The sequence below is a fragment of the Lemur catta genome, chromosome 12 (assembly GCF_020740605.2).
Source record: "Lemur catta isolate mLemCat1 chromosome 12, mLemCat1.pri, whole genome shotgun sequence".
NCBI classification, from domain to species: Eukaryota; Metazoa; Chordata; class Mammalia; order Primates; family Lemuridae; genus Lemur; species Lemur catta.
In genome coordinates this window covers 52,119,844-52,133,691 of record NC_059139.1, presented here as the reverse complement: position 1 = coordinate 52,133,691, position 13,848 = coordinate 52,119,844, and the positions used below count along the sequence as shown (strand labels likewise).

Sequence of the window (13,848 nt, the reverse complement as noted above, 5' to 3'; positions counted from 1 at the left end):
CAACTTGAGTTCCTGTTTCTCCCTTGCAATCAAAAGGACCTAAAGCAATCAGTCATATAACAGAAAGCAAGTAACCCTAGAAAAGTTTAGCAATACCAGAAAAAGCTACCTACACATTTGATTAATGAAGCCTTAGTAATTGCTTCAAAATAATATTGACTAGCTATTAGGTTTCAGAATTGATTGTGAAAGTTGGATGAAACATTGGCTTATGGATCACTGTTGCAAAGCTGTGCAAAGCACTGAGGGAGAAAAAGCATTATTGGGGTCAGTGCAGGAAACTCTCGTCCTTGACTCTCCATGAGATCACTGCACAAGGAGGAAGTGGGTAAGTGGACTTCAGTAAAGACAAGACAATCCTTCAGTAAGAGAATCACCAATAATTTAATTTCCCTCCAGAGTAGGGTCAGATCATGAAAATACCTTCATGCCATGATCATGGTTAGACAACTGATTTCAAACTTTCTTCTCTTTAGAATTTAACACACTAGAAATTATTTAAAAGCTAATTCCACCACCTTTATGTCTTCACAACTACTGTCTTAAGTTTCTTCCTTTATGGTAACATGAAAGAAACAAAAAGATGACTACCATGATAATATACATCATAACAGAAACACATTACAAACTCTTTCCAAGATAGCTCTTTTCAGCACTACATCTTTAGTGCCAAACAGTGCAATGCCAAAAAGGAAAAAAATTCCTTATTTACAAGTGAAATAATACCATGTCTGGAACTTGCTTTAAAATAGTCTAGCAAAAGAAAAAAGTATGCATGGAGAGAAACAGATATGACAATAGCAAGAAGAAATTGAAGATGACTGAAGTTGGATGATGAGTGTATCAGTGTTCCTTGAACTATTCTGTGTGCATCAAATTTAAAGTATTTTTTAAAGAAGAAAGAAAAACTTTCTAAGTGATCCTAATATGAAAACAAAAAGAAGACAAAGAAGAATTACATTAGAAAGGGAGTAATAAGGATAAAAGGATAAAGGGAATAATAAGGATACTAGCGGACAGATGTGTTAAGAGCTTGGCCTGGACTGTTGCCTGGGAGTCTCCCCCAAACCTGGTGAGCAGGTACTGTCATGAGCCCCATCTTCCAGGTGGGGAACCAGGCTTAGAGAAAGAAATTACTCAAGATTACATATCTGGTCAACAGTGGAGCTAAGACTGAAACCCATGCAGTTTAGCTCCTGAAATGAACCACGCACGATGCTACCACTTTATCTGGAAACTGACATTCTTAAAGGTAAAAGAAAACAAATTCATATTGGATATGAGTAGCCTCCTATTCCTGTGAACCACTGACATTATCTTGTCCTGACTTCTTTTAGTTATAATGTTATATATTGAGCCTCCCTATTTCCACATTGCTAACCCCAGGAAACTTCCTAGCTTTCCAATACTCCCTCGATTTGAAAGGACTCACCCCACTGTTTACATTAGTCACACTAATGGCATGAGCTCATAAATACAGTTCAGGAAATGAATCAGGCATTGTTTAAATTAAATCACACAATGACAAAATAAAACATTTCAAGATCCTGAAAATAATGCAAAGTACCAGTAACCAGCCTCTTCACATCCCGGCTGTTTCAATTATCATAGGTCTTAGCAATGCCATATTGATAAGCATCAAAAGAGCTAACAAAAGAAATTTGGCCTACATTTTAAAAAAATAAAACACTAAAGGATGAATACATATTATTTTTAAGCATAGCTTTTTTAAAACATCATTTTATTTGTATCTTCTCAGATCTTATGAGAACTGTAATTCTTATTACCTACTCACTCTGATGCTGTAAATTGTTCTTATATAGGTCTCCCCAACTTTTTGTCTCATTTTTTCCTATACAGTTCAAAACAAAAAGAAATACTGTATCATTTAAATATACATAGATCAACTCAAACTTATTTTATTTCTGCCTTTTCCATAAAAGTATATTTGGAGCATGTGGTAGTCACTGTGAGAAGTTTTAGGTAAAATGATTTGAACCCTCACTTTTCATTGAATCATAAGTTTTCCAAGCACCACTGAAAAACTGTGAGAATATGCGCTTTCTGCCTTTCTGTTCCACCCACAGATGCCAATGTTTTCTACAAAAACAACAACAAGAAAAACCTGCTACTTTTTTACCCTAAATATACACACAATCACATTTTAACTCCTTAGGAAAAATTACTAACATTTTCTCTTTGGTGGAATTAAATTAATGTACCTACAACTTCTCCATCAGTTAAAATTTGAAAGTTACACCAATGGAAAGGTAATGAATAATTTCGGAATAATAGTTAATTTTTAGAATAAGAGACGAATGTTATAAAATAATCAAACATTTACCACAATGCTATGTTGATATTTAACAAATACCATTTCTAATTTCATTTAAATATTGATAAGATTTCCTATTCAGAAAGGAACTTATACTGTGAGTAATTTAACAGAATCATTACATACCCTTAGTCCTCAAAAATGAAGCCTCTCCAATCGTAGACAGATTGGATTTATAACTCACATCCCGAAATGTTGATACAAATAAAAATCTGCAAACTTCAACATATATAATTCCATAACAAACATTTAATATTCAATGGTAGAAGGTAACAAACTTAATAATCTTACCACACACACACACACATCCCTTTCTTGTAAGACAAATGAACAGACATAAAAACACAAAGCCACTTAAAAATTGTAAATGTTAGGATTTAAGACCTGAGTAAATCCATATTGTTTATCAATGACTTATTTCATTACAAAATAATCTTAAAGACTAAGTTTTTCTATTCCACAAAATTAAATTATACTGACTGCAGCATGCATATTTAAGTAGTATTGGAAAATGTGGGGGGAAATCAACTTACAAAATTAATCTGCATTAAACAGATAGCAGCAACACCAACTGTTTTAACAAACTATTGACATTTGCTTCTAAAATCAGAAACATTTGGTTATCACATGTTTTAGGTCTTATCAACACCCAGTGTAAGGAAAATATCTCTATTTTTTAAGCCCCAAAAGAAGGAAAACAATTATGTTATCATACTACAAATATTTTCCACCACTCAATAGTACATTCAGGTGTCACTTAGTAAAACCCACAAAAAAATACTTGCTCACAATAAAAATGCATTTTTATGTATATCTGTCGCATCAAAGATGGATTTTTCTATGTTGAATTCTTAACATCTAAATAGTTAGGTTTAGTGTAGCCAAAATTAAAATAACTAAATTTTGCTAATTCATGAGTTATTTTTCCTCATTTAACTTTCAATGGAAGAACGATTACAAAGTTTAAGTAATAAATCATTCTGTTCCCTAAATTATATTTTTAAACATTTTATAAGATTTAGCAAGTATCTTTATTCCATTTTCCCTTTATGTTCAGTAAGCAATAGGTGAAAAGAATATACTGAGTTGGCTATTATACATCAGTTAAACAACATGAACCAGAATGAAAATCCGCCATCCACATACTCCACATATATTTTAGGGCTTGCATGTGGCTCTGCCTAATTCAACCAAACAATTAAAATCCTCTGCTTGCGGTCAAGGTAGCAAAGCTAAAATGACTGTGTAATAATGAGGTGACAGGGGAAATCATATACCTTTAATCTCTTTAAAATTAAATTATGTTTAATTCAGAACAATATGACAAGGGTCTACTTCTTTAAAGCTCCAAAGCTAAAGAAATATTTTCCACCAAAACAACTGAAATCAGGCTGAATAGAGCATTTAACATTACCAAAAAATAAGAATAAAGATGGCTTTGTTGCTATATGTCTCTCCTGTTAGTAGGCAAGACAGACCAAACTAACTGGGATGTGTACTTTCACCCTAAATGCAAATATTTTTAAAGGTACCCCACTGAAGTAAAGGAATCCCCTGTAAAGCTGTTTATTGAAAAATAAATCACATTTTTCTTTGAACATGTAACGGTCTGCAATTGTATTTCTCAAGAATTATAACAGCCATTGAAGCAGTTTTTAAAGGAAAATAAGAATAAACAAAACAGTGATTCGCACACTACACCCGAACCCCTATCCACCCCAGATTTGCCATTTCTTGAAGGTCAGCGGATTTAAATACAGTCTCCTTAGTAAGGAACTCTCAAACATTATTTAGCCTTCATATCTGAAGTTGGACATTGATCATCTCCCTAGAGCTCTTTGAGTCTCAGTGTTAGCATAGGTAAAAATGAACATAATAATAATAATAATATGAATAATCTCTAAGAGCTGAAGTAAAGTTCAAATTAGACGAGATAATGGAAGATAACACCAAGAGCCTAGAGCTTAACACACAGAAGGTATTTGTGAAATGCAAGTTCCTTTTCTCCTTAAACACCTTCACCTAGAATGAGAGGGAAGTTTTTCATTTCCCATAAATGGAGCTTTTATAGAATGAAGTCCCACCCAGACACATTGTCAAGGAAAAGAACAATCCTTTTGGGGAAAAGAAACTACTTAAAAATTTTTTTAAACTCAACTCATTTTTATTATACCACCATTACTATCTCAAAAAAAGCAGTCACTGTGAAAGGCTGATGAGAGAGCCTTGTCATATTCCAAGAACTTACCAAAGTGAAATCTTGGGACACCATGAAAAAAATGGATCAGTGCAAATATTCCTTCAACCTAGGCATATTTGGAAAGTGAAATATATCTTGCTTTTTTCTGCTTAACCAGAAACAGCTTAAGACCCAAGTAAAAACAAAATTTTTTTTGTCAACCAGCTTACTTTGAATTATTATTTAGATAAAGCAAACCAATGGGTGTTTTCTTCTTGTAGCTTACCTAAAAACACAATTAATTAGAATAAAAAATAATTTGAAGAAGAGGTGGAATTTGATCTCTCAAGAATGTTTAGAGGCAGTTTACAAGATTTACATCAAGTATTAACTGTCTAGGAGACTGCAATAAATATATCATCCTCCAATGTAAGTGATAAGAATGTCTCTGTCTCAGACCATGTTGTTTCTATAGGTTTGTGCATTCGCTGACTGATTTATCAGAATGTCCACTTCAATCACCTGCTTGTCCTCAGCTTCTCCAATGCAGTATTTATCACAGATGCTGGTAATCTTTAAATCTTGTAAAATTGTCTTTCACATCCTCTACACAGTAAAAAGCTAATGTTAGACACAGAAAATGCCATTATTGGAAGGCAATTTGGAAATCGTCTTAGCCAAACCCTTGATTTTCACATATTAGCAAACAGAGATTTCATTAATAGAGAAAACAAAAAAAAAACCAGAGAAAACAGTAAGAGATTTGCATAAAGAAGTCACACAGAAACGTGGTGTAGGAAAACAATTCTACTCTCTAAATCCTATTTCAAGCCCTAACTTTCAACTATGCTTACAGGGCTGAGGGAGATATTTTTATGGAAAGCTCAAGAAACCTACATGGTAAAACAGACCTTGACATCTGCTCATCTACTCATTCAACCTCGCCAGTTTCACAGATTCATAATGTCTTGGTGTTTGAGATGATCTGAGCACATCAGCAACACAAATTAACTGAAAGGGAACCAATTGCATAAACTGTAGATTTAAGGCAGACTGTTTCTTATTTTCACAGTTTCTTCTTAATTTTTCGAACATACCCAGAGAGGCAGTGCCAGGGAAAAGTATTCGTCTGCTAAGCTAACCCAAGTCACAGAAACATGTCTACTATAACATAAAATTTGGGAGGTTTCCCAACCCAACTCCTAATCCATCGTAGAATGTTTGCTTCTGTACATCTCAGTTTTGTCTCCAAACACCAAAGAGTCTAATTTCTAATCTCTTAAGATGCATAAAATGATTGAGAAATACTTATAACTTGTATGGTCATAAACAGAGAAAAAATTTTGTCCTAAAGTGACCTGTTTAGGACTACAATTAGAAAGTGGTGTGAACGTCAAACTATTTGGAGGTTATGTTTCTTTATTAAAGTGTAAAAGAAAACAGTCCTGAAGATAAGAGTCCAGATATTTTCCAAGTAGAAAAATGTTGGTTTCCATATAATGCTAACAGGTCAGACAGCCATACGAATTGTAACAGGTGACAACTCCCCAGCCCCAGCTCCAAAAAAAAAAAAAAGTGGTTATCTCATGATATTAGTATAAATACAAAGAGAACAAATAATTTGGAATTAAGTCAATGACATATATTCAGAGTAATTTAAAGTACCCTATTTTATTATAGACATAACACTTAGATATCTGTTTTGGTTCCTATGGAGTCTTGGAACACATACCTTTTGTAAAAATTCCACCAATAGCAATATGTGTGTGTGTGTGTGTGTGTGTGTGTGTGTGTGTACTAAAAAAAAACCTGTTTCCTCAAAACTCTTCTCCTTCTCCTAATTTAAATGCTAAAATGCATGACTTGAAATTTATGTTTATATTTCTAGTATCTATATCTATAAAGTTGGAAATCAGTTTTTCAAATGACTCTGAATGTGTACTCAAAACTCAAAGGGCATATTTAAAATTTCACATTTATAATCTTTATAACAACTTTAATCAATTAAGTCTGTTAATGATTTATAGTGAAACAAAGCTGGGGGGGGGAATTCAAACTTCTCATTGGTCTAGTTTGAACTCCTCTTAATTTTACACATCGTTTTATGAGCCCCAAGGGGTTAGGCAGGCATCTTATGCATCATTCCATTGCTAGCTTCTCCCACAGCCTCTGTGGTTTGCAGTAGAGACTGATTGGTCTGACTTGCATGGAAAATACAGCTGCGAAATATTTTTATGCAACAGCAAAGACAATCAGCCTTTTTTTTTTCAAGGTGGGGATCTAGAAGTGAAGTGAGAACATTTGATTAGTCTGCTTTAACTTTAATAACCAAATGGTGATTGAAAAATACAAATTTTGTATTTGCAGGAATGGGGAATTGGGGGTTACTAAACCTATAGGGTTTTTCTTCCCCACTCCAGGCCCCATGAGCAAACAGCAAAATTAATAAAATTATGATCCAGAATTAGGTTGCATTCATTTTCAAAGCATTCATTTAAAAGCACAGAAACGTTTTTTTAAATGTTCACATTTTTAAAGATAGCAAGAATGTAGCTACCAAATATTAATCCTGAGGAATATGGATACACATTTACCTTCATAATTAGACCCAGCCGGTCAAATGTTACCAAAGTAAACTGACCAAAACCACAAAGACTGATTGAAAATGACCAACAGAAGGTGTCTGTCCGTCTTAGGGAGCCCTGCTTGTGGTCAAACATCTACAGGCAAAGAAATCTACACGAGCCATCCTGGTAAGGGAGAAATCAAACTTTTCCAAATAAGTTAGTTGCATCCTGCCAATCTACATCCAACAGGTGTCAATACACGTCACCAGACAAAATCCTTCACAGCAAGGTCTAGAGAAGCAATGGATGGTTAGCAAAGAAACTAAAACGACCCGACCTCTATCAGGGTAGCGAAAAAAAGAAAGCCGGGCCCCTAGTCCAACTGATCACTCGGCGCTAAGGTGGGGGCATGGAGATGGGACAATCGCTGGATGAAGACGGGCAGATGCGTGGAGATGTCCCGCCACTGACGCCGCAGGGGGATTTCAGAGCACTGTCCGTGCTCTGGCTCAAGCTCCCGCCCCCGACCCCACGGTTAGAACAGTAAGGGAGTGCGGCGGCCGGAGGCTAGGACACCCGAGAGGGAGGGCGCGCGGTACCTGCTTGTCGAGCGCGTCCCGGCCGCCTCCGGGTCCCGCGCCGGCCCTGGGTGGCGCGGGCGTCCGTTCGCAGGTGCAGCCTTCCAGGAGGTACATGCCCGCTGGGCGGCCGCTCTGTTCGCCCTCGAAGTAGAAGAGCACATTCTGGTAGAGGGCGAACCACTTCTCGTGCCAGCGGCTCGCCTCGGCCGCCTTCTTACTCAGGAAGCCGCGCTTGGTGCCCTCCTTGCGCGCCAGGAAGGCCAGGTACAGGGCGTGCCCCTCGTTGTAGCGCACGCTCTTCTGCATGGTGAGGGTGCGGGGGGCGCGCGTGCGACCGCCCGCCTCACCGCGGCCTCGAGGCCATCGCCCGGCCGGCTCCCCCGAGGGCGCGCCCGCTCAGGCCCCAGCGGGCGAAGGGCGCCCCCTTTCCCGACGCAGCGCGCAGGGCACCCGGCCCGCTTTCGGGTCCAAGGGGCGCGGGCTGGGGCACGTTCTCCGCTCTGACCGCCACCCTCCCGGCCGAGAGAAGCCCCCGATCCCTCGACGCCCGCCTGAAGAGCGGCTCCGCGAGGGCACCGGAGCCCGCGGTCGCTTCGCCCAAAGTTGCGGGCACCGAGCCCCCGCGGCGGGCTGGGGCGGCGCGACGCGCGGCAGCGGGAGAAGGACTGTCCTCGGGCAACGCGCTCCGGGAGACAGAAGGTAAAACGTCACGTGGGAGATCAGCTGTAATCGGCTTGGAGACCGATTTAAAGGGCAAAGTCGGCGCGGCGGCGGCGGAGGCGCAGCCGGCTCTCCCCGGCGCGCGTCCCTCCCTGGCCCGCCCCGGCCCGGGCCGCTGCCTCTGCTCTGGTGCGGGAATGGGGCGGGTCGTCGCGGGGTGGAGCGCCCGCTCGCACCGCACACACACACGCTCACACGCGCGCTCGCACACTCGGCACTACGTGCGCACATACACACGCAAATGTACACTCGCATACACACGCGCAGACCAGTACGGCCCCACAAACATACACAAAAATACATTCACATAGGCAAATACGTGCGCACACAATACACAACTACATTTGCACAAATACACATTCACACAACATACTCATGCAAACAAGAATACACACAAATACACACTCAAATACACCCACAATGCCCACTCCTGCACATCAAAATAGAGACTCACACAGAAATACACACTTAAACAGGCAACCACACACAGGCACAAACTGAGATGCTCACACACATTCACATACACAATGCACACACTCAAACTCACAAGCAAACATATCCTTATACACACATTTACACCCATACACACACAAACATGCACATATACTCAAATTCACAATCATACATAGATTCACACAAAGAATCACATACAAACACATACACAGATGAACACAATTACATACATTCACATACAAACACATAAATTCACCTTGAAACACTCACACAAATGCATACTCATGCACAAGCACCCACACACATACAGACAAATACATATTCATGACATCCGGACACTCATAAACCCACTCACACACTCATTCCACATCCACAAGTATGTTCCCATGGCAGTGGGGGAAGTCACAGGGTGGCTTTGCATACCCAGGCCACATTGGCTTTTCCACTTATATCTACACTGTGGTATTTAAAACTGGTGGCAGCAAAGGTTAATGAGAATAGCCCAAGTATTCCCAGAAAAACATCAGGTGCCTTTGGTTCCTTGTGGACATGTGTTATTTGATGGAGTAAGATGTGAAATTTTAAGTGTGAAGTTTTCAACTGGGAAAAAATAGCCAAACAAGGGAGACTTTGCAGCTGGGGGCAGAATCCATCCCTAAAGGCCATGCTGTCATAGGCTCACCAGATGCCCTTTCTAGGACTGGATTCATTTGATTAACAAATCTGACAGGTACAGCCGAAACCAAGACCCCCTGCTATAAAACGTAAGCGGAAAAGAAATCATGTACCCAGCAGCTGTGAGAGAAAGCTAGTGAAACCCCCAGGGAGTTCCTGTATTTGGTCCTGCTATACGCATTTTTGTATTCCCCGTAGTGATTTATCATTAAAATGGTGTGCCATAAAGTGTTTATTGTTCAAAGCAAATAATAAAATGCTTTTCTGAGTGGTGAATCTGCGACAATACACCTGTCTTGTGCTGCCAGTTGTGTGTTCATAAATGGTAGCCCCAGGGTTCTGCCTATTCTGTAAGTGCTGTTTTTGCAGAATATTTTAACTCTGCCTCACTGAGCAGCACAAAAAAATAATTTTTTTTTCATTTTACCTTTTCAAAAATCTTTCACTATTAAAAACTATATAACAGGAAAACTGCCATTTTGAAATTACGGTGTGAGAACTATGGTCATTTCTCTTTACACATTTTTAAATATCCAAAGGACAGTGCTGTCACTAAATTGAGTTTAACCCAGCTGGGAGCTTGCATTGTTCTTCAGAGGAGAGACAACCATAGAGACAGTAAGTAAATGTGGGCAACGTGTTTGAGCCAGATTCTAGATGCAGAGGAGCTGGTGATTGCCTCAGGAGGCCTTTTATTTCTTTCTCTGTGGTCCAATCCCAGCAGTGAGAACAGTAAGCGAGCAGACACCTGTGTAGTTGATAAGCTCCATGTTTTAGCAGAAACCATTAAGGGTGTGAAATTAGCACAGAAACAATTTAATGATGAGTATTTGAACCTGCTAACCCTTTGAGTTTTTTCAGATGTGAAAGATTCCTTTCTTCAATAAGCAATGTCTGTGGTACTAATACTAGTCTCACCCTTCCTGTCTCCTTAAATGTCGTTTTCATTTGAACCACATGAAATATTCTTCTCAACCTCTTGTCTGAAATCACGTCCTACCACATACGGTGTTGTGGCTGTCATCTGTCCCCTGACAATGAGAGAAAGGAGCTCTGGTTTCCTCCAAAATTTGGCTGGTGACTGTTGTGGGTTTTAATTATGGAAATTTGCTGCAAGAACCATTTATTGATCATGAGATTATGTCCTCAACACTATATTTAGGTGATGTAGAGGATATAGAGAAAAAATATTGCCTGTGTTCCTGGTGTGCTCACAGTCTAATAGGAAGAGGCTCTAATATTTAGGTGCTTCTCCTCACCTGATTGCTTCTCAAATGCACAGCCGTCTCCCTAATCCCTGCAGCACCCAGTGGGAGAGCTTATATGCAGTCTGCACACAAGTAATTCACAGATATTTTCTAAGATAATTTAATATTTGGTCATTGGATTGTTAAAGAAGGCACAAACATTTGCAAATATTAGATCTTTCTGCAAGATTGCAAGAGAGGAAAACAACCAGAAATCCCTGGACAATCTAGAGATGCTATATCCATAGTAGGTGTGTGATGGGCATCTGTGGACCTTTAATCTGCTTCATTCACATGGAAACCGCATCCCTGGAATGGTGCCATCCAGAAACACAAAGGGCCAGCAGGTTATGCAAATGAGGATGATTTCCCCCAGCTGATCAAACTGGTTAGCAGAAGGGACGGACTACTGTTTCAAGTGGTTGGGAACAAGCTCTTCTGTGAATTCATTGTTTTTCCCGCTGGCATTTCATGGACTCTTTCCTGAGAGGGCCAGTTTAAGTCGTTTTTTTAGGGCAACAAAACATTTCTCACTGATAATTGTGAGAGTGTCCTCTTTGCGCTTTTCTGGGCAAGTGAAGAGGATACATGAGCTACCGTATCTGGAAACCCTAATTACTATTAATACTTACAGAGGGAGACATTATTCAGATAATTTGATGAAAAAAGGAAGGAAGAGAGGGAAGGAGGGAGGAAGGAAAGGGAGGAGGGAGGGAGGGAAGGAAGGAAGGAAGGGAGGAAGGGAGGAAGGAAGGAAGTAGGTATTTTATCTGAGTTGTCCAAAGCTTTTAAGGTTGGGGGAGTGGGGCATGAACAGCCTAATCTATAGCTTTTCAAAATCTGTAACTCAGGCCTTATCTTTCAGACACAGAAGGTAGGTTTTAATTTTTTTGCCTTCTCTAAACTCTGTTTTGTTAGTAGAATTTAAATGGGCTTCATGAGTTTTTGCAATGACTTTTCTCCATTTTTTGATTCTGTTTTTATTTTTTAGAAGCAAGTTCTCGCACTGTTGCCCAGGCTAGAGTGCAGTGGCATGATCATAGCTCACTGTAACCACCAACTCCTGGGCTCAAAGGATCCTCCTGCTTCATCCTTTTGAATAGCTGGGACTACAGGCGCAAGCCACTACATCCGGCTTAGTTTTTAATTTTTTGTAGAGACAGGGTCTCACTATGTTGCCTGGGCTGGTCTTGAACTCCTGGCCTCAAATAGCCTCCCTATGGTTTCTATAATTCAGAAATGCCTCAGCACTGGGTCCTTGGAGAAATATTATGTCAAGCAAAGCCAAGGTATTACCAAAATCCTTTTCTTGGCCTGACAGAAGATCATTTAAGGAATTGTTATCTTGATGGCTTATAGACGTAGAAACTACTGCATTTAATAATGCAGGCCCAGTAAGAATCCCAGACTGTTTCTAAAAGATACAACGTTCCCATCTCTTACACATATCTGATTCTATGTTGTCTCTTGATACTCAATTAGTAAAGTCAGGTTCTTCCCCAAATATTCAAAACCTAAAAGGATTATCCCTTCCTCATTTCCAGTAGTCTTTTGACCAAAGAAAACTCTTTGTTTGCAAAATATGAGACACAAAATACTAGAACAAATTACTCAGAACTAATAAAACCATTTGTCTGAGGTCTATATGATGTTTTTCCTAACTCAATGTTCTAGATGGCCAAAGCTTCTCCTTCAAACACTAAAGATAAATAAATGAACTGTACATCTCTGCCTTCTGTAAAATGAAGATAATTTGGCATCTTCTTGATGAGTTAAGGTCACTATTCTAAATTCAGTGTATCTAGGAGCTAGACTAGAGCTGTCGCTAACCTGTACTCATTCGTGCAAATTAGAAAAAGGCACAACCTCTGGGAGAATGGATTAGGGAAAAGCTCTCCCTTAAGGTGCACACAGCTCTGAGAATGTGAACATGGTGAGTGGATGATGACTTTCTGTGAATAAAAAGTACCCCTCCCCTGAATGGATGCAGCTTTGTGCATGGAGTTCTGTGCAGTGATCAACCTGCACAACTGAGCATGGCAGTGTGCACTGTCTGCCTTCCTCCAGGTGGCCATGAACAGCTGTACTTTCTGAAATTCTACACCTGTTCCACAAACCCAAACCCTTCTTTCACCCCTCCTCCATCCCAACCTCCTAATTGTCATTTTCTGATTTCTTAAAGACTTGGGGACCAGGCTCTCAAGCTTCTAAGAACTTTGTGAAACATAAATATGAATTTATTATACATAAAACTATAAGATCTCAGAGAACCCTCTAGAGAGTGAAGTATGTAATCCTCTAGTTAGAACTACATGGAAATTATTTTGGCTGCTGGAGGCGGTTTTCTTTTGGCTTCTCAGCTATGCCGTGAAAATGTAAAACATGGGTTTAAGCATTCACATTATATCCAGTAGTGGAAATTATGCATGTATTGTCAGGTTTCAGTCTGAAATGTTGGTTCTTGGAGTGCTCATCGCCGAAGAATGACCAGATGAACCAAAATTAGGCAAGCACGAAAATGAGGTTCATTGAGGAGAGAAAGATAGGATTATAGAGCAAGAACAAGATACAGGTTTACAGAGTGTGATACATACACCACAGATGATGACCAGACCCACTGGCACAGCAAGGGGAGAGCAAAAGGAAGGGTGCAAAAAGGGACTGGTTATGGTCTGTGTCTTGCTTTATAGTGCCCGGATTGGAACCTCCCTAGTGACTCAGACATCACCATGAAACCACTTTGATTGGAGAGTTGGGAGTTGCATTACTACACATGTAGGTTGTTCTAGGTCAATTTCCGGACTCTATGGTACCTATGCTGTTTGGCCCATGGGTTAAAGAGTTCTTTGCATTCTTTTGCAACTGGCACAATAAGTTCTGATTGGCAGATTCATAGGGTATTTCCTGCTCCCCCAGGTATGGAGAATTAAGGTTGGGCAGGACCAAGATGGGGGCAACAGCACCCACTTTCATCCCTAGAAGGCCCGAAATCCCTTGCTATCTACCCAACAGTATTACTTTTATACTTTTTAGTGTCACAAAAAAAAAGTATAGGTCAATCGTATTGAGATCAATCATATTGTGTTAAAAC

General features: G+C 39.8%; 1 protein-coding gene across 1 annotated transcript in view; it reads right to left on the bottom strand.

Moving 5' to 3' along the window:
• Window positions 1-7,968, bottom strand: part of RASGRF2 (Ras protein specific guanine nucleotide releasing factor 2) — a 217,034-nt gene extending 209,066 nt beyond the window's left edge. The window contains exon 1 of the mRNA XM_045565878.1: window positions 7,681-7,968. Coding sequence (XP_045421834.1) covers window positions 7,681-7,968 — 288 coding nt within the window. The remainder of the gene's footprint in view (window positions 1-7,680) is intronic.
• Window positions 7,969-13,848: the final 5,880 nt, after the last annotated feature.